We start from the raw sequence: 22,606 nt of genomic DNA, 5'->3' as shown, positions 1-22,606 counted from the left end.
GGAAGGCACGAAAAGGGCGATAACTAATCAGAACCTGTATCAGTTATCTCCCAATACAAGCACCTGCCTTGTGTGTGTACCGTAATATGGCCTGGGTACACATAAAAACTGGATAGTTCAATAATAGTACCGCTGGACGAACAAAAATAAGGAACACCATTTTTAATTTCGGAAAAAAATGCACTTATTTCGACTTTTCGGATTTCTGACAATTTACTTCACAGCTACATGTAAGTACTGCATTATTTTCTGAAAGTATACTATAGATAATATATGATGCTTTTGTTCCCTTACAAAATTGTGGATTTATATATTTTTCATTTTCTATATTAAAAAAAGATAATAGTTTTCATATTTTTACACCTGGATTTACTTCGTTGTAAAATACACGAGTCGGGTTATAAAGATTAGATAAAAAAAAATTCATTTTTTTTAACTTCATAAGTAAATACTATGAAAATGTATTTTACGGTGATATACTAGTAAAATATATATTTAAATTCAATAAAATACTTATATTTCTACTCAAAGTGTAACTGTAGGGTGAGGATAAATCAATTTTTCAAAGAGATGGATCTATTAAGTTTATTGCTTAAGCAAAAATTCAATGGCTTTATATCAAATCATTCCAACAAGAAAAATTGATTCATTTTCTGACTAGAATAAAACTATAGTCATATGATCAATGATTCAATATTTGTACTTCATTTCATATCCCATTATCTATCATAAAGAAGTCAAAAATAAAATCAAAATGTTTCACATTTTTCAACCCACTGCACTTGTATCCTTAATTACATACACAAATACTGATAAACTTGTAACAATCTTTAGTTACTTGTACATACAATCATATTAACGCCTGAATCAAAAGTTAAATCATTATTAAGACAGAGTTTTAATGGCAGCTATAACTTTTCTATTTTATGGTCATATTTTTTTTAATAAAAGATCGTTACACGTTAACAATCTATCTTCATTTCCCTTACAGCCGGGTACTATCTCTGTCCTCAAAATGTCCAGTGTCCGCCCGGATGTACAAAAATAGACACAAGAGGATGTAAGCTCTGTGCATGCGGACCGGGTAGGTATTTTGATGATAAATAATAAAACACCTTTAACATACTATAGAAAAAAAACAACATCATTTTTAGCCGGGCTCTGCTAAAAGCAGAGTTCTGGCTATAGGCAGGCCAATCGCCAATGTTACTATAAATAGCACAAATAAACAAAAAACCAAACAGCGTCAAGGTAAAGCTTCCACTATACCAAATAGTTACACAAAGAGCCACGTTTTGTCAGAAGTGTTGGCATTTTGTTTCTTTTGTTAAATTTCGAATGAATTGTCTATCTTTTTTGGTTTTCTTATTAATAACGTGTTTTAAAAACATTACTATGCATTTTGGACACATACAATGCGCATGAATTTCCATGAACTACTTTGCTGCACGATGAAGAAACGTGGATTGAATATATAATGCTTGTTGTAAAATTCAAGGCAGCAACTGTTGAACTTTTAACTTCGACTAGACAGACTTATTTTTTGTTTATAGCCGCTTACAAAATTTGGTCGCTCTCTGATGCTTTGCCGATATTAAAAGCATGAGAGAGAGAGAGAAAGAGATTTTCAGTCTTTACTACACAATATGCATAAAGACACACCAAAAGAGCCCGGCTTTCAGTACTTCAGTACTTTGATTTTTCTTTGGAAAGGTAAAACTTATAAAAGCCTTAGCGGAATTCGAACGCATCACTTACCGATTGGTAATTACCACTCTTACGTAATGATCTCTTAATTGGAATAAACGCTCTAACTCATTGCGCTACGCTTTTAGGAAAGATTTTTGGGCAGGAAAAGTATTATCAAATTATGTTTGATTTGATTCGGAACTACGTCACACTATGGAGATGTTCCATACCACCTTAATTTGTGTCTACTCTAACTGCATTAAATTTAACAGACTCATTTAAAGTATCAAATAAAATATGACCTTTGTACTTATATATAAAATGATAGTGACACGCATTTCATCAACACATGTTATTACAAATTGCTTTTGTTATAACCTGGAATCACAACACTGACCTTTCGCATTATATATGATTGATAATGGCTATTCATTTCTTTTTTCATCGCAGGTATGTTCCACCCCGGGGGATACTTAGGAATGCCGAAAGGTAATTATACATCAATCAATGTTATAAATTGGAAAAGTGCAAACAAGATCTCGTCTTTTGTTAAATACTTATTAATAATAGAGTGCATATGTTGACTGCGTTTTAAAAATACAGCTGATTTTTTTTTATATTCTCAATGTGGTATAATAATATCCCATGATTCGCTTCTAACGCTAGGCATGACGGGAAGTTTTGGGGGTTTTATGCCAGGATCAATGGGCGGAGGGAGTCCCTTTGGAAGCATGCAGGTTGGCCATCGAAATAACTGTATTAAGGAACAAAATCCAAATTTAGATCTACAATCCTATGACATAATGTTATGTAACATGCTGCTTAAATTTTCATTCGACGATTTATACGTGATCATTATCGTTTTCTTATTTAAAACATATATTATATCAATTTAATGATAATATAATAAAACAAAAAATACTTATCAAAACCTTAAAATGCTGTTTCTGAAATTTAATTTTTTACAAAAAAAATGTGAAATAAAACCAGCGGTGTGACATTAGACTTTTGACATTGACCAGGGTTCCCATCACGTGTCAGAGCGGCCATTGAAGGAGTGTCCCGGTACCATGCTCTGTATGATGACATGTAAGGGACACTACACGCTCGGTGACGTAGGCAGTAACGGCTGTCGATCATGTACATGTCCCACCCACCACGAGACCACACACACGTCAACACACGGTAAGATGTCGTCTCCGACTTATTCCGGAAATTTAACATATTTAAGTTTTATATGATCATAATGTCATCGTCTTTTCCAACATATACAAATACAGAGTGAGTACCTTACTATTAATTTAAAATGTTCCCGAAATCAAGCGCTAGCATACCATTTATGGATATAAACCAGCCTGATTAAGATGTTATACGTTATACGTATCACTTGAGTGTTTAGTTCATTGGGTTGGTTGCACACATGAATGACGTAGAGTGATTATATATGACGCATTACAGTTGTGACGGTACAGACCTCTTCCGGCCACACGAGTTCTCACCACGAGTGTTCGGGCACCAAGCTGTGTATGATGACCTGTAACACGCGGTACGTGCTGGGACAGAGGGGCTCCGACGGCTGTCAGAGCTGTACCTGTCTACCAGGTAAGTGTCCCACACCTGTCTACCAGGTAAGTCTGGTTCAGCTATCTCACAGTTAAGTAGGTCTACCAGGTAAGTGTATCTCATCTGTCTCCCAGGTACCTGTAGGTCTGGCTCACTTGCCTTTCAGGAAAGTATGTATCCCTACTCTAATACTCTAGTTGGGTCTCAGGAATATTTGGCTTTTTTTTCTAAATATTTGGTGATATTTGCAAGAGTGCAAAGAAATGGAGCAACGTTTTGTTGCTTTTATAATAGAAAGTATGGTTGTTTTACATTCTATTTTTTATATAAAAGCTCCAACAGAGGCGCCAAAACCCGCCCCGACAAAGTCATGCATGTCCACCGTGCTGTGTATGTTGTCATGTAAGACCGGATACTCACTGGGCGCCACCGGAAGTGACGGATGCCAGACATGCACATGTGTTGCACGTACGTATACATCTATAGCACTGTTACATGTATCATTACTTTATCTAAACATATATTTTTTGTCAAATGAAGCAAATGAAAAAAAAATCCCTTTTGATTATTGTATGCTAATTCCTTACAGTAATCGAAATTTAGTCAGACACTTTTTGAATCAACTTCCAAATATGTCTCTACTTGTTACAAGTATAAGTAAGCAAAAAAAAATGGAATCCGGCATTTTTTTTACAGCTCCGACCCAGCCACCCACCGCCCCTCCTGCTAAAGTCCTAACATGCTCCCACACCATACAATGTATGCTCAACTGTAAAAACGGGTATACGCTGGGTAATACCGGAACAGATGGTTGTCCTCAGTGCGCATGCGTAGTCCGTAAGAACTTCCATTTCTCATCATTCATAACATACACTCCACTTTTGATAATACCTTTTTTTGAATTGTTGATACATCGTGTATGATTATAGGTCAAATTCATGTGCATTTGAAAATACTACCTAAAATAATGCAAAGGTACTTATACAAATTTCAGCAACAAAGGTGGTAGAAGTGCTGACCTGTTCCAAGAACATCCAGTGTAACTCGGGATGTGGAGCAGGATATAAGTGTGGGACCGACGGGTGTCCTACCTGTAGCTGTATCAAACCGGCGGGTATGTCATACACTATTCCCTCACACATAGTATTTCATATCATCCAAACTTAAAGTTTCAAATCAGTTATACATAGCATCAATGAACTGAAATCACATTTTTACTCAAGTATTTTCAACTTTTATTGCAAAAAATATAAATTGGGCTCTTTCAAAAAAAATGTGACGTCAATTATTTCGTTATTATTGGAACATGTGTAAAATCTGTGACGTATTTGCAGCTGTGGGACTGACGGTGGTGGAGGTGATCAAACAGCCCGTGCGGTGTACCACAGCCTTCTCCTGTCCATCCTCGTGTGAGCTCGGATACAAGTGTGGCTCCGACGGCTGTCCGACCTGTCAATGTCTCATCGCTGTACCGATGGGTATGTGGGCGGATCAAAGATTGAATTCTCAAGTATAATATGTGGGCGGATCTAAGATTAACGCGGATGTTATTTTATGATGATTTGGGGGTGGATCTAAGATAAATATCTACGCGATATTAATAGTAAGTCAATTAGTATTTTGGCATATCTGAGATAAATATATAATCACCAATGGATGTGTGGACGGAATTAAGTTTTATACTTGGTTATTTATTATAACACATGTTTATGTGCGAATCTAATATACAGACTTACGACAAATCTATAAAAAAAAAACGATTGTTTAATGTGTTTGTGGGCAGATCTATGATAAAGTCATTAGTTATAGAAAAAATAAGCAATGGGTTTATTGACGGATCTTAGGTATATTCCTTAGTTATGGGTCATTATCAAAATATGCAGACTTTTGAAAAATGTAAAACATGAGAAAATTATTGCTGAAAAAATTACTTTGATTGCAAAAAACACATTTAACAAACAATGAAGTATAACATCTAAAAATTTGCAAACATTGGAATCTACCATTTAGCTGATAATTAGACTAAAATGTAATGAACTGTAAAAATTTGGTCAGTGGTGTAACAGGCATATAGTATAGGAAAAAATTCTTAAATAAAATAAAATAATTCTTTTAAAATGATGGACATAAAGTTTATATCAACAAACTTCATTTAAAGTTATCAGAATTAGATAACAGAAAATATTTGACACATTTACATAGTGACCAACATAACATTTGAGACAAAGTCTTGATGTTACTCAACGAATTTTTAATTTGAGCATTAAAAAGAACACAACTGGATTTTTCTTTTAATGGAGCATAAAAAAGACATTACTATAAATGCACTGGTGTTTTCAAATATACATGTATCATTGCCAGTTAAATTTATTTGGAGAAAAATGTACATGTTACACCACTGATTATTATGTTTTACCACTGACTTAAAGTTACAACAATGACCTAGCGATAATAAATAAGAGATAAGCGCATTAAATTTTGTAAAATAAACTAATCTCTATTTTTGATTGCATTTAAAACATGATAAATTTGATCTTAAATAAAAGTTTTCGTACCTCATTCTTTCATAATCTGAAGAGAGATACACTGTTACACCACTTATAATCAGTGTTACACCACTGACACAAAAACGGCATGTAGATGTTTTTTTTTACACGAATTCACTCATTCTTTGATGTATATTTCATACTATTGGCATCCACACACTTTTATCTACCTTGTATCGAGTTCGAACTTTCTTTGGCTCATCAATCTCACAAACAACATCGCCAATACTATACCAGCTCATATCAATCATACATTTTGGATAATAATATTGAAATTTCTCCAATTTTCTCCAAAATCTATGCATACAACTCGTATTCACTTCCTCTTTGTTTATATATGTTTCTTGAAGCTCAGCTAGCATTTGTTACCTTTAAGAATTTGAAAGATTTTAATATAACATAATAGGGAATGTGAAATGTCAGTGGAATAACATATCTTATAATACACTATAAGTCATTAAAAAGTTTGATTTTTTAATAAAAATAAAATGTGGATAATTTCATTTCTTTATTAGAATAAATTTGTTTTTACTTTTATCTTTTAATCAAGTATTTAAATGAGTAAAACATAATTAGAGCATACAAAATGTCAGTGGTGTTTCAAATAATGTCAATGGTGTAACAGGTCCCATTTTCCAGATTAAGAAAACACAATTGCAATTAAATAGTCAAGCTTTCTTTATTGTGACAGTGTCTAACTTGTAAAATTGATAAATAACAATTGTTCAAAATGCTCAAAATATAAATGAAATGGAAGGAAAAGTAAAATAACTAGATACGATCTCGTTACGAGTAACGAGTAGGTCTTCCGTTTAATTTTTTAAACGATTCGATTAAAATATCAATGAAATTTCAGAATTCTCCCTCAACCACCTCCTTTTAGATATTGTATACGATTGTCAATATCCTTTAAAATGCTTAACAAAGAGTTTTGCTTTTTAACATACAGCACATTAAAGATTTAATATTTTAGTCCCCTAAAATCTCTAATTACGTCATCAATGGGTTTGGAAATGAGTTTTACAAACAGATATTGGTGCTATCAACAACTTTGCTTCTATAATGCATTACAAAATCTTGATCATTTTTAAGGTATGAGTAATAGAGTTTAGGAGTCTATTGGCCCCTAATTTAAGGGGCCAGTCCCTTTTTCTTGATTTTATACGAAAGGTCTCATGAATACTAACATTTTTTGTTCTTACATCAATCTAAAATTGTTGATCACTTTTGAGATAAAAATGATTGAATATTTTAGGGGCCAGCCCTCTAGATCCTTAATGGGGACAGAAATTCGTCTTTTGATAAGTGGAATCAATTTAAATCATTTATTCAAACATTTTCTCTTCTATGATGTCTAACAAAATATGTATACTTCTCTAGTTATTTTTCGTCAAAGTTTAAGTATTTTGGCCCCTAAAAATCCCTAATTACGTATTAAATGGGCGTGGCAATGTTTTTTCAAATAGATATTGGTACGATCAACAACTTTGCTTCTATAATGCATTAAAAAATCTTAATCGTTTTTAAGTTACTTGTAATAGAGTTTACGAAGGCCTTGGCCCCTAAAAAAAGCGGCCAGCCCCTTTTTCTTGATTTGTGTGAAAAGGTCTTAAGAATACAAATATTTTTTGTTCTTACACCCATGTAAAATTGTTGATCAATTTTGAGATACAAATGATTGGTTATTTTAGGGGCCAGCCCTCTAGATCCTTAATGGGGACAGAAAATCGTGTTTTGATAAGTGGAATCAATTTAAATCATTTATTCAAACATTTTCTCTTCTATGATGTCTAACAAAATATGTATACTTCTCTAGTTATTTTTCGTCAAAGTTTAAGTACTTTGGCCCCTAAAAATCCCTAATTACGTAATAAATGGGCGTGGCAATATTTTTTTTCAAATAGATATTGGTACGATCAACAACTTTGCTTCTATAATGCATTACAAAATCTTTATCGTTTTTAAGTTATTCGTTATAGAGTTTATGACTGTCTTGGCCCCTGATTTAAGGGGCCAGCCCCTATTTCCTGATTTTGTTGAAAAGAACTTTTGATTATCTAACACTTTTGTTATATATGTTTTAACAAAATATCAACTCATAAAAAGATACAGATCAAAACGTATGAAAAATTTGATTCGAAATTCGTACCCAATTTTCGAGCCTATGCGAGCTCATAGAAATGGCGCCACTGGCGCAAAAAAACTACATTGTGCACAACTTCAACCTATAGTCTACCTATCCTGAAAATTTCATATTCCTATCTCTGATAGTCTCTGAGTTTATGTCTGCACAAAATTAGTCGTAAAAACTTACAAAATCGGCCGTAAATCGGAACCGGAAGTGCCGATTTCAAAATTTAAAAAAACATCTAGAATTATGACCACTGGCAATCATCTGAGAAAAAATGGTTGAAATCGGCCGAATAGTTTTCGAGAAATCGCGTGCACAAAATTCGTGGAAAAAAATAATAATAATAACTAGATACGATCTCGTTACGAGTAACGAGTAGGTCTTCCGTTCAATTTTTAAACGATACGATTAAAATATCAATGAAAATTTAGTATTCCCCTCTTAACCACTCCCTCTCAGAAAATGCATACCATTGTCAATATCCCTTGAAATGCTTAACAAAGAGTTTTGCTTTTTCACATACAGCATATTTAAGGTTTAAGATTTTAGTCCCCTAAAATCTCTAATTACGTCATCAATTGGTTTGGAAATGAGTTTTACAAACTGATATTGTTACGACCAACAACTTTGTTTCTATAATGCATTACAAAATCTTGATCGTTTTTAAGATATGTATAAAAGACTTTACGAGTGTCTTGGCTCCTAATTTAAGGGGCCAGCCCTTTTTTCTTGAGTTCATTAAAAAGGGCCCACGACATCTAACATTTTTTGTTCTTACACTTATCTAGAATTGTTGTTCATTTTTTAGATACAAATGATTGAATATTTTAGGGGCCAGCCATCTAGATCCTTAATGGGGACAGACATTGATGTTTTGATTAATCGAATCGATTGAATTGATCAATGCAAACATTTTCTTTCTTACGATGCTTAACAAAATATGTCTCCTTTTCTAGATTTATTGCGTCAAAGTTTAAGTACTTTGGCCCCTTAAAAATCCCTAATTACGTAACAAATTGGCGTGGCAATGATTTTTCCTGATAGATATTGTAGCGATCAACAACTTTGCTTCTATAATGCATTACAAAATCTTTATCATTTTTAAGTTATCTGTAAAAGAGTTTACGAGTCTCTTGGCCCCTAATTTAAGGGGCCAGCCCCTTTTTCTTGAATTCAATCGAAAGGTCTCACAAAGTCTAACATTTTTTGCTTTTACATCTATTTAAAATTGTTTATCATTTTTGAGATACAAATGTTTGAATATTTTAGGGGCCAGTCCTCTAGATCCTTAAAGGGGACAGACATTGATATTTTGATTGATGGAATCGATGAAAATCATCAATGCAATAATTTTCCCTTCTACGATGCTTAACAAAATATGTATCCTTCTCTAGATATATTGCGTCAAAGTGTAAGTACTCTGGCCCCTAAAAATCCCTAATTACGTAATAAATGGGCGTGGCAATAATTTTTTCTAATAGATATTGGTACGATCAACAACTTTGCTTCTATATTGCATTACAAAATCTTTATCGTTTTTAAGTTATTTGTAATAGGGTTAACGAGTGCCTTGGCCCCTAATTTAAGGGGCCAGCCCCTTTTTCTTGATTTGTTTAAAAAGGTCTTGAGAATACAAATATTTTTTGTTCTTACACCCATGTAATATTGTTGATCATTTCTGAGATACAAATGTTTGAATATTTTAGGGGCCAGCCCTCTAGATCCTTAATGGGGACGGAAATTCGTGTTTTGATAAATGGAATCGATTTAAATCATAAATTCAAACATTTTCTCTTCTATGATGTCTAACAAAATATTTCTACTTTTCTAGTTTTTTTTCGTCAAAGTTTAAGTACTGTGGCCCCTAAAAATCCCTAATTACGTAATAAATGGGCGTGGCAATGATTTTTCCTAATAGATATTGGTACGATCAACAACTTTGCTTCTATAATGCATTACAAAATCTTTATCGTTTTTATGTTATTCGTAATAGAGTTTATGAGTGTCTTGGCCCCTAATTTAAGGGGCCAGCCCCTATTTCTTGATTTTGTTGAAAAGAACTTTTAATTATCTACCTTTTTTGTTATATATGTTTTGACAAAATATCAACTCATAAAAAGATACAGATCAAAACGTATGAAAAATTTGATTCGAAATTCGTACCCAATTTTCGAGCTTAGGCGAGCTCATAGAAATGGCGCCACTGGCGCCAAAAAACTACATTGTGCACAACTTCAACCTATGGTCTACCTATCCTGAAAATTTCATATTCCTATCTCTGATAGTCTCTGAGTTTATGTCTGCACAAAATGGGTCGTAAAAACTGACAAAATCGGCCGTAAATCGGAACCGGAAGTGCCGATTTCAAAATTTCAAAAAACTTCTAGAATTGTGACCACTGGCTATCATCTGAGAAAAAATGGTCGAAATCGGCCGAATAGTTTTCGAGAAATCGCGTGCACAAAATTCGTGGAAAAAAATAATAATAACTAGATACGATCTCGTTACGAGTAACGAGTAGGTCTTCCTTGCGATTTCTGTTTTTAATCATACCATGAATAATCGATATCATTTTAGAATACCCCCCCCCCCCCCCCCCCACACACACACACTTTCAGATAATGTATACAAATCCCTAATTACGCAATAAATGGGTGTTGCAATGAGTTTTCCAGATAGATATTGCTTCAATTAACAACTTTGCTTTTATAATGCATTACGAAATCTTAATCGTTTTTATGTAATTTGTAATAGACTTTACGAGTTTCTTGCCCCCCCCCCCCCAAAAAAAAGGATGCCAGCCCCTTTTTCTTGATTTCTTTGAAAAGGTCTTAAGAATACTAACAATTTTTGTTCTTACACCCATCTAAAATTGTTGATCATTTTTGAGATACAAATGTATGAATATTTTAGGGGCCAGCCCTCTATATCCTTAATGGGGACAGGAATTCGTGTTTTGATAAGTGGAATCGATTTAAATCATAAATTCAAACATTTTCTCTTCTATGATGTCTAACAAAATATGTATACTTCTCTAGTTATATTGCGTCCAAGTTTAAGTACTTTGGCCCCTAAAAATCCCTAATTACGTAATAAATGGGCTTGGCAATGATTTTTTCAAATAGATATTGGTACGATCAACAACTTTGCTTCTATAATGCATTACAAAATCTTTATCGTTTTTAAGTTACTTGTAATAGAGTTTACAGAGGCCTTGGCCCCTAAAAAAAGGGGCCAGTCCCTTTTTCTTGATTTGTTTGAAAAGGTCTTAAGAATACAAATATTTTTGGTTCTTACACCCATGTAAAATTGTTGATCATTTTTGAGATACAAATGATTGAATATTTTAGGGGCCAGCCCTCTAGATCCTTATTGGGGACAGAAAATCGTGTTTTGATAAGGGGAATCAATTGAAATCATGTTTTCAAACATTTTCTCTTCTATGATGTCTAACAAAATATGTATACTTCTCTAGTTATTTTTCGTCAAAGTTTAAGTACTTTGGCCCCTAAAAATCCCTAATTACGTAATAAATGGACGTGGCAATGATTTTTTCTAATAGATATTGGTACAATGAACAACTTTGCTTCTATAATGCTTTACAAAATCTTTATCGTTTTTAAGTTATTTGTAATAGAGTTTATGACTGTCTTGGCCCCTAATTTAAGGGGCCAGCCCCTATTTCTTGATTTTGTTGAAAAGAACTTTCGATTATCTACCACTTTTGTTATATATATTTTAACAAAATATCAACTCATAAAAAGATACAGATCAAAACGTATGAAAAATTTGATTCGAAATTCGTACCCAATTTTCGAGCCTAGGCGAGCTCATAGAAATGGCGCCATTGGCGCGAAAAAACTACATTGTGCACAACTTCAACCTATAGTCTACCTATCCTGAAAATTTCATATTCCTATCTCTGATAGTCTCTCAGTTTATGTCTGCACAAAATTAGTCGTAAAAACTTACAAAATCGGCCGTAAATCGGAACCGGAAGTGCCGATTTCAAAATTTAAAAAAACTTCTAGAATTATGACCACTGGCAATTATCTGAGAAAAAATGGCCGAAATCGGCCGAATAGTTTTCGAGAAATCGCGTGCACAAAATTTGTGGAAAAAAATAATAATAATAACTAGACACGATCTCGTTGCGAGCAACGAGGAGGTCTTCCGTCCGATTTTTAGAATATGGAATGACCTTACTCTTGACCTTCATCAGCGAAACGTATCCGGAAAAGGAGGCGGGATCTATGAGTAATGGGTGAAAGACTATCTATCCCTTTGGTGTCCCTTATTTGAGGGATCAGCTCCTATTCGTTCATTTTATTAAAAAGGTATTTCTGTGTACCACTAATAAATATTTAGAAATTGGTTACCGTTTTTGAGATATCTGGGAAAAATCGTTTTGATATCCGGTCCTAATACTCCTTTTAAGGTCCAGATAAAAACAATATATGGTTGTACATTGTTAAGCTCAATATTTTTAGCATCTTTTGTTAAATATTGCTTTCCAAAGTTTTCCTCCATTTTGAGATATGGAGCATCAAAGCCTTAGACTTCTGGCCCCTTAAAATCCCTAATTACGTAACATAAGAGTAAATGATTGCCATGTACAGGTACATTACATTAGAATGAACATAATTGCTTCTATAACGTATCACAAAATATTTAACAGTAAAACGTTATCATTAAAATACTTTAGAGCCCCCTCAGCCCCTTATTAGAAGGGCCAGCACCTTTTTCATGATTTCAAATGAAAGCTCTTGTCAATTCAAACACTTTTTGTTCAACAAGTAATTACAAATTTTGTACGTTGTTGAGATATCTTGAGAGGGTCGTGTTAGGGGCCAACCCTGTAACTCCTTTTAGGAACCGCATAACAAAGAAATTATAGTTGATTATTGTTAAGCTCAATATTTTTAGCATCTTTTGTTCAATATTGCTTATCCAAATGTTTCTTCATTTTGAGATATTAAGCATTAAAGTTTTGGAATTCTGGCCCCTTAGAATCCCTAATTACGTAACATAGGAGTAAATGATTGTCATGTATAGGTAAATAACTTTAGAATGAACATAATTGCTTATATAACGCATCACAAAATATTTCACGGTAAAAGGTTATCATTAAAAGACTTTAGAGCCCCCTCAGCCCCTAATTTGAAGGGCCAGCCCCTTTTTTATGATTTCAAATGAAAGCTCTTGTCAATTCAAACACCTTTTGTTCAAAAAGTGTTTACAAATTTTGTACCGTTCTTGAGATATCTGGAGAGGGTCGTTTTAGGGGCCGACCCTGTAACTCCTTTTAGGGACCGCATAACAAGGAAATTATGGTTTCAGATTGTTAAGCTCAATATTTTTAGCATCTTTTGTTCAATATTGCTTATCCAAATGTTTCTTCATTTCGAGATATTAAGCATTAAAGTTTTGGAATTCTGGCCCCTTAGAATCCCTAATTACGTAACATAGGAGTAAATGATTGTCATGTATAGGTAAATAACTTTAGAATGAACATAATTGCTTATATAACGCATCACAAAATATTTCACGGTAAAAGGTTATCATTAAAAGACTTTAGAGCCCCCTCAGCCCCTAATTTGAAGGGCCAGCCCCTTTTTTATGATTTCAAATGAAAGCTCTTGTCAATTCAAACACCTTTTGATCAAAAAGTGTTTACAAATTTTGTACCGTTCTTGAGATATCTGGAGAGGGTCGTTTTAGGGGCCGACCCTGTAACTCCTTTTAGGGACCGCATAACAAGGAAATTATGGTTTCAGATTGTTAAGCTCAATATTTTGAGCATCTTTTGTTAAATATTGCTTATCCAAATGTTTCTTTATTTTGAGATATTGAACATCAAAGTTTTGGACTTCTGGCCCCTTAAAATCCCTAATTACGTAACATAAGAGTAAATGATTGCCATGATTAGGTTAATGAGCTAAGAATAAACATAATTGCTTCTATAACGCATCACAAAATATTTCACGGTACAAAGTTATCATTAAAAGACTTTAGAGCCCCCTCAGCCCCTAATTTGAAGGGCCAGCCCCTTTTTCATGATCTGATATGAAAGCTCTTGATTTAATTAAGTTTTTTTGTTCTACATGTTTTAACAAAATGCTTTCAAGAAAAGAGATATTTAATGAAAACCAAGAAAAATCATGACGCCTTTTTTATCTTAATTTTCAAGCTCGGGCGAGCTTCGGCGCTCTTTGAGATAAAGATGATTAATGACCATTAGACACTATTTCAGTCTTTCGTCTATCAGCCCTGAAAAGTTCAACATCATATCTTAAATAGTAAAAGAGGAGTTCTCCGCACAAAATACCCCTATAAAAACTGATAAATCCACGATATCTCAAGACAGGAAGTGACGTCATCAACAAAAAAAATTTCCAACAAGGTTCAGATCAATACCTATCAGAACTGAAAATTTGACGTAAATCGGTTGAGCCGTTTCCGAGAAATCGCGTGCACAAAATCGGTAAGAAAAAAAATAATAATAATAATAATAATAGGGAAAAAGAAACCTAAGAAAAACAATAAGGTCTTCCGTTTCCAACGGAAGACCTTAATAAGAAACAGTACGAAAACTATAAGGTCTTCCGTTGGAAACGGAAGACCTTAATTAAATAATGTCATGTGGTGTAACAGTTTTTTCAGTGGTGTAACAACAATTTTTGGTTACACCACTGACCGTTATACCACTGATGTATCCATAGTAAATGTAGCAGTATGACCCAAGAGAACAGATACTACACAAAGCTACATAGCCTATGTTATAATGTGATAAACATTCATCATTTATGTGAAAAACTTTTTTGTTCTTTCATATTAGAAAACCTTAAATAGCACGTTATCCCACTGACACAGTTTACATTGTATTTTTCGGAGTATACTAACATTTTCTGCCATATTTTCTATCACAATGATGTCATCACTGATACATTTATCTTTTTAGTAGCAGGGAATGATGTCACTATGATGTGGGGGATTCCAACTGTAGTACAATATTATTTACTTGATGTATTTTAAGATATTTTTATATAATTTGCCTTGTAACACCAATGACAAAAATTTTTTGTACAAGCATATATCTCATCAAATTCATTGTTTTTAAAAGAGAACTTGTTAAGGAGCATAGCAGAAATTAAAATATGAATGTTGTTTTGAAAATTAACGGTGATTTTTGGAATAAAACATCAATATTATTGAAGATATTGTAGGGTAAAGACGTTGGAAAAATTTAATGACAACATAAATTCACTGAAATCTCATAACAAATAATATTTTTTTTATACTTTAAGCAGTAAAATTGTCGATTAATTTGTTCATCAATATAGGTTTAAGTTTCTAAAATCCAATGGTACTGTATATATTCCCCAGAACATTATTTTCCCCCCTTTAAATTGACACTGACACAAAAGGCTGCATATTTTGAGAATGACCCTTATATCTTTAAATGCCAATAAGTATGTGGGCGGATCTAAGATAAATACTTAAGTAATATTTACGAATACCAATTTTTATATTAACAATAGTAACTATAATGTATACAAATGAGAATCAATGATACATAGTAAGCAGATAACTGCGTTTAATTAATATCAAAGTGAGGGAGAATTGTTTGCCGTTTTATTTCAGGTATAACTATATACAATGTTATTTTCGCTCTTCTTCACTTGCAGTTCCGCACCCTCTTGAATTAATCCAGACAAAATTGTGTTTTAAATTCACCCGTTGACAAAGGGGGGGGGGGGGGGGGGGGGAGGGGGAGAGGGGCGAAAAAACGAAGGCGAATATTTCTCTGTATACCGTACATTGATTAATAAAACCACTTTTATAATTATAAATAGTGAAAGAATGATCAAAATATACTAGTAAATGTTTTTCCCTGAGATCTCACGTGTTAGCCAATCGTTTTATAAAAGTATAATTATTTTATCAGTAAATGAACTCACTTTCTTAATTGAATGCAATAATTTAACAAAGTCTTGAAATGTTGATGAGTGATAATCAATACTAGTGTATGTAATGATGAAATATATTTATCATTATACAATGCCTGTATCAGCTCCCGAGAAAACTGTCGAACCTTGTCATGACTGTAATACAAACACGGTAGTCCCTCAGACAATCAAAGAACCCTGCACCGACTGCAACACAGCAACAGCAGTGGTTGTTCCACCAAAGGTTGTGGAACCTTGCAACAACTGCAACTCAGGAACAGCCGTACCAGTTCCGCAACAAGTATCAGTAAATCAATGCAAAGACTGCGATACGAGTCACGAACTTCTCGTACCTCACGTAACATCCGGCGGAAGTAATTGTCAAGGTGATTGTGACAACTCTAAGCCATCAGGTGGAAGTAACCAATTTAAGCCTGGTGGTACTGGCGGAATGTCGGGAGGTTTCAAACCAGGGACAGGATATGGAGGAGGAGTTCCCTCGCCGATAAGTTCGGGAGGTAGTACTGGAATAGCAGGAACTAATAGTGGTGGGTTAACCACCGGAAATTCAAATGGTTCAGGTATGCCCTCGCCTTTCAATCCAAACGGTAACGGAGGAAGTGGTATTTCCATTGGCACTGCAAGCGGATCTGGTATGCCATCTCCTTTTAATCCGGGTACAAACGGTGGTACAGGAGGTTTAGGAGCATCAACTAGTGGGTCGGGAATGCCGTCACCATTTAACCCAGGAACGAATGGAGGGGGTACATGGACAGGAGCCGGTTCTGGTATGCCATCACCATTTAAACCAGGGACCAACGGCGGTGGAAATAGTGGAACCGGATCTACATTCAACACTGGTTCAGGAGTGAATTCACCTTTTAACGTTGGAAGTAATGGCGGACAATCATTGTCTGGAAATACAGCTGGAAATGGCATGTCGTCACCTTTCAAACCTAGTACAGGTGGAGATGGTAGCCAAGCAGGACCCTTTTCAGCTGGATCTTCCTCTGGGAACAATCCACTTTTACCGCAATTCTTGCAGGGAAGCAGTGGAATGAACGCACAACAAACCGTAACAGGCGGGAACGAAAATATAGGAACTTCTGCTGGATCCGTAGGTGGAGGTCTTACCCAAGTCAACACTGCTCAGACTTACGGTCAGCAGATAGACATCAGTCAGTATAGCGGACAGCAAACAGGCATCGTGGCCACGAACACGAACGGTCAAATGAGTGGCGGACAAACCGGTGGAAATTTTTCAAATCCATTCGTTGCTTCCGGAAATGGAGCTTTTACAAATGAAGGTTTCAAGCCGAGTCCTTTTATGCAAGCTGCTGGACAAAATGGGGGAAGTGGTCCTTTTGCGGGAGCAATGACTTCTGGTAATGGATCCTCAACTGGCCCATTTTCAGCAGTCGGTGGCAACAGCAATCCCGGATTTTCAGAAAACACTTATCCTAATCCTTTCCAAACGACAGGGGGTTCAAATGGCGCTCAGGGTGGAGGAGGAAATTCAAATGGAAACGGCGCATCAGGATTTGGACCTAGTCCGTTTCAGACTACCGGGACAGGAAGTGGTAGTCCTCAGCCATCATTCGGTGGTTCTGGTGGAATGACATCTGGAAGCACAAATGGTGGATTGAATCCTTTTGCTGGTTCTTCAAATAGTGGAGGGAGCAAACCGGGATTCGGGGGATCTGGAGGTTTTAATACGGGTGGAAGTTCTCAAGGCGGATCAGGATTTGGTGTCAATCCGTTTCAGAGTGTCGGATCTGGAACTGGTCCAAAACCTTCATCAGGTGGATCAAGTAATGGAAATACTCTCGGTGGTGGAATGACACCGAACTTTGGTGGAGGCAGCGGTGGTTTCAATCCATTACAAGGGAACTCGGCTGGTAGTTCAATGAGTGGACAAGGTCCATCTGGTTTTGGGGGTGGCTCGGGGAAACCGGGAAGTGGAGGAATTGGAGGGGGACCGATGGGAGGCGGATCAACGGGAGGTGGATCAGGACCGATGGGAGGTGGATCAACGGGAGGTGGATCAGGACCAATAGGAGGTGGATCTGGAGGAAGTGGGCCATTAGGAAACTTCCACGCACCAACCGGATACGGAGGCGCGACAGGAGGTGGACCAATGATGGGAGGATCGGCTGGAGGTGGTCAATTGACAGGCGGATCTTTAGGTGGTGGTTCCTCTGGAAGCAAACTGGATGTACAATACATAATTAAGAAGTGTCCAGAAACAATGCACTGCATGACCACTTGTCCCCTGGGCTATCGTTTGGGAGGACAGGGGAAAGATGGCTGCCCACTTTGCACATGTTTAGGAAAACAAGGGGAGACGATGCAAGGTCTGCCACATCAGAATACTCTAAACGGTTTGGGAAAAGGAAAAACAGAAGGGAAGACAGAACCGTCAGGACAAAAAGAAAAACTAAGTAAGTTTTCATTGTTGATTCTTATAGTATTTTTTTTTTATTTGATTTATATTAATTTGCATCATTTCACTTTTAAGAACTTCTCATGATACTAACAATTATTCAATTGATGATAAAAATTATGAAATATAGATCATGATAATAAAGGAATGATGATTTCGATATTTAGTGATTGACAAGCTTGCAATTGTCAACTGAAATTTATTTCAAATTGTATTTGCCTGTTAACAGATACACAAAATATAGTTTGTCTGTCCTCGTTCGCATGTCCGATCACATGCCTCCATGGTTATAAACCGGATGCTAATGGCTGTCCAACCTGTTCCTGTCACGTGGTACCAGGTATATGTCTTATTAATACGTGCATGCTTAAAACCCATTACATTTTTTTTTAAATGTACAAACTTTAAAAAAAAAAATCTTTATCTTTTATTTTTGTAGAACAAGCATATACCCCCCCCCCTGCTTCTCTGAAATGCAATAATCAATTCTTTGTTTTTTATTTTTGTAGAACAAGCATACACCTCCCCTGCCTCCCTGAAATGCAATGGTCACTTCTCCTGCTCCGAGGAATGCCAAACTGCTTACACTGCCGGAAGTGACGGTTGTCCACAATGCGACTGCGTGCCGGGTGCGTGTTTGATCATGCGCACTTGGAATCAAAAATGGACGGAACATCCATGCAGATGTTATGTGTTTATTTCGCTTGTTCACTGTATCCCGCCATTGTCAAACGAACCGATTTTTCATATCTCCTGTCCTGTTCAAGAACACCACTTACCTATAAAATCCATATTGACCTACATGTTGTACCATTTGCTGTCTCTGTGTGTTGCTTTTTGTGTTTCCATTCTGCGAATAAACAATCACATTAAACCTAGTGTATAGTTGTGGCATTACATCTCTTTTTCTGTATGTTGGTCTATTTTCAATGAGGTGATGTTATTGAACAAATAATATATTATAAGCTTTACGCTAACAAAATCAATCCTTTCAGTTTCCAAACCCCGTCCTACGCCACAACCAACTCATATAGATGCGCACGCCATCCTGGCACACTGTCCCACAACGATGAACTGCATGACAACATGTAGAGAAGGATACACATTGGGCGGAACTGACGCTCACGGATGTCCTAGCTGCACATGCGCAAAGATACAAAAAAGTAAGGTGTAAAAAAACTAACCAACAATTATGAGGATTAGCGAAAAAAAGAACAGCAGTGAAAAAGCTAACAACATGTATTTTAAGCTGAATGTAAAACGGGGTGTGAAAAACAACCAACAGCCATCGCAGTTAAAACATGTGACGCAACTATCACCTGTATGACGTCATGTGCCAACGGATACACGCTGGGAAACAAAGGTCACGATGGCTGCCCTGTCTGTAGGTGTGAACAGAAGTGTACCACGTGCGAGACCCATCCAATCGTCGTGCAGAAGGTGGACGAATGCAACCACGACTGCAGTCCTAAACCGCAGCAGGTCGTCGTTGTTCAGAAGACGCCGGAGTGTACGGACAACTGCGGCCATCACACCGGTATCATGTCATGCACTTAATGACCAACAATTTACTCTAGTCGCTCACAAGATTAAGCTTGTCTTCCATTCCCGTTCTCTTTTGAGAATCGACCTCAATTTTACACCACTATGTACATTAACATGTATGCAATTTTTTAATGGACCCAGTTCTCCACATTTTTTTGTATTTTATGGAAATGTATAGAAATAATATTCAAAAGCCCGATATAAATGGACATTAAAAGGTCGTTTAGTAAAGAAATAACTTTGTGCTTCCAATTCCCCACCAAATCCAACCCAAATTTAGACTTTGGAACTTTGCATGGAGAGGATAATCTTACTTTTCAAATATTTAAAAGTCTCTCTTTTTCGGAAAGCATGTCTGATTTGATCTTCTTGACTTATGCTATTGACAAAGGCTCACGATGTTTCAGGAACATACGTGGCTGTAAGTGGTACCAGTGGTGGAATTTCAGGTGGTACAGCGGTAGCTACCTCCGGAGGTGGTAGTGGTGGTGGCAGCGGCGGCGGTTTCGGAGGTGGCGCTGCCGGTGGTTTCTCTGCAGGAGGCGGCGGTGGTATGTCGGCCGGGGGAATGGCCGCCGGAGGAAGTGGGGGAGGTATAGGATATGATAGTAACTTGTTTTGGTTTTCTTTATGTTTTAGATCACTTTAACAGCAGATGTTTATAAATATGAGAGAGAGAGAGAGAGAGAGAGAGAGAGAGAGAGAGAGAGGAGAGAGAGAGCAACTAAAGCAGGGCATGGCATTTTATATTCTAATTCTTTTAGATATTGTTATTTTAAAAACAAACATTCTGACAATGCTGTTTTGTATTATATTAAAGGTTCCCAATGTAAGCCGCTTCCACCTAACTGCCATCCCCACTGTATCAAATACGACGTCGCTCATTGCAGACTGTGTATGTGTGAAAGTGGTAAGTCGTTACAGATTGTGTTTGTGGGAAAGTGGTAAGTCTAAAAACCTCATTCATGTAGACTGTTACATTCATACGCTCAATTAAACAATGAAAAGCTTTCTTTGGTGATTCATGCGGGATATGAAGGTGGCAACATTGCAGAAAAAAATTCTTAACCCACGTTAGCTGGTTATGTATTTTTTATGCATAATAGCTACGGATTTAAATGAGCTATGAATCACAATTAATTTCCGTAAGAAATAAGAGGAATCGTAGTTTGTGGATGAAAATATAGTCATCTATTCACCATCGTGTAAGAATTAATACTACGGTGCATATTAATTAAAACGACATATTCATTCACCCACACGTTTTTTCATACTCTTAAATGAATGAGTACTGTGGAATCATCATTGTTTTGGGGGGACCAATGTTCATGGCTTTCGTTGGTATCATTTGCCCACAAATTACATCCCCGCGAACGTATATGCAAGCATTTGTTTAATATTCATTTACGAAGTAGAACATGCTACCAACAAAATTACGCCCCCGCGAACCAGGCAATCTCTGGCTACCCATGAACAGTGACCCCCCCACGAATAAAAATGGTTCCACGGTATTAAAGTTTTAATTTCTATGAATCTGATTTTTTTCTTTCTCTTTTGTTACAGAGCCGATGCATGGGTAAAGAACTAACATCATATCATTCCTGTAAACTGATGGACTCTGTCGCATGTACAACGTCTCAATTTTGCTTTCATGAGTTTGCAAATATTATATTGTTCGATGACTACTATAGTCACATATGAGGAAAGTAATAAAAAGTTCTTGTTTTTTATTTTTATTTTGTTTATTTCGGGACATAACATTTAGTTCGACGTATTTGCAGAAAATAATTCCATGTATTACCCAATTACTGAAAAGTAAACAATGACGTCCACTCTCTTTCCACTTTCTCTTCCACTTTTTTCCTGTATTAATTTTTTTTTGGGGGGGTGGGGGGGGGGGTTGGTTGGACGGGGGGGGGGGGGGGGGTAGAGAACTTCAATACGGCAAATTCTTCGTTTATCGCAGAAATGTTGATGAAAAACAATTTAATATATATTTAGATTGGTTATATTGATGTTTTTATTTTGTAATCTTGGGACAATACCCAGTACATATTAATTGACTTTACTTTCAAAAACTGACTTTGTTGACGCTTTTAATGTAAATAGAAACTAAAACACAGATATCAATAATTAACATTAGTATATATATCTAGATAATTGATACCTCAATATCCGATTAAAGTGCGTACAAATACAACAACAAACAAGCAATAATTGTAAGCAGCGTGTATTTATTTACCGTGGATAATTAAACAATTAACAACTGAAACCACACGGGTCTTAACAACGGTGTTTCAATACTGTCTCTATTTAATTTCTAAGGCATCTTCATCGCGTGTTTACAACTTATAAAGACAAATCCAACAGCGCAGATTTTTAGGGGAAAAGGGAGCAGGGGGGGGGGGGGGGGTATTCAAGAAGTATTTCATAAAACAAGGATTTATCTATATAATGTAATTGTCCAAACATCGAATTAAAATCGGAAGAGAAGGAAGCTTTGTGTATATACATAAAGTGTGTCTATAGTAGTCTACATAATGAACCAATGGTCATCATATGGTCAGTCAAGTGGGGTTCATATCTATATAACGGACAATGAACGAAGATAAAAGGAATTTATTATTGACCCTCTCAACATATAAGGAGGGCGGCGCATTAATCAACAAAGAGATAGGCGGAAGCCCCGGTCAGCACCAACACTGGGCCATTGTGGTTATACACTTAAATAGATATCACT

General features: G+C 35.9%; 1 protein-coding gene and 1 long non-coding RNA gene across 2 annotated transcripts in view; one reads left to right on the top strand and one right to left on the bottom strand.

The window, feature by feature from the left end:
- The window catches only part of LOC105336714 (uncharacterized), a 408,324-nt gene that overhangs the window by 121,608 nt on the left and 264,110 nt on the right, over positions 1-22,606 (bottom strand). The gene's annotated exons all lie outside the window — the stretch shown is intronic.
- Positions 70-21,596, top strand: LOC105348880 (uncharacterized). The gene is made up of 18 exons (XM_066065509.1): positions 70-230; positions 992-1,084; positions 2,140-2,178; positions 2,356-2,426; positions 2,712-2,874; positions 3,148-3,291; positions 3,586-3,720; positions 3,949-4,089; positions 4,247-4,366; positions 4,587-4,730; positions 16,004-18,319; positions 18,551-18,661; positions 18,831-18,950; positions 19,317-19,484; positions 19,571-19,858; positions 20,274-20,459; positions 20,687-20,776; positions 21,430-21,596. Exons 1-18 carry the CDS (start codon positions 179-181, stop codon positions 21,444-21,446), a joined length of 4,398 nt encoding a protein of 1,465 aa, XP_065921581.1. The 5' UTR covers positions 70-178; the 3' UTR covers positions 21,447-21,596.

The sequence above is a fragment of the Magallana gigas genome, chromosome 1, assembly GCF_963853765.1.
Source record: "Magallana gigas chromosome 1, xbMagGiga1.1, whole genome shotgun sequence".
In the NCBI taxonomy this organism is placed as follows: Eukaryota; Metazoa; Mollusca; class Bivalvia; order Ostreida; family Ostreidae; genus Magallana; species Magallana gigas.
The sequence above is the reverse complement of the archived record's forward strand: the minus strand, read 5'-3'. Positions and strand labels throughout refer to the sequence as shown.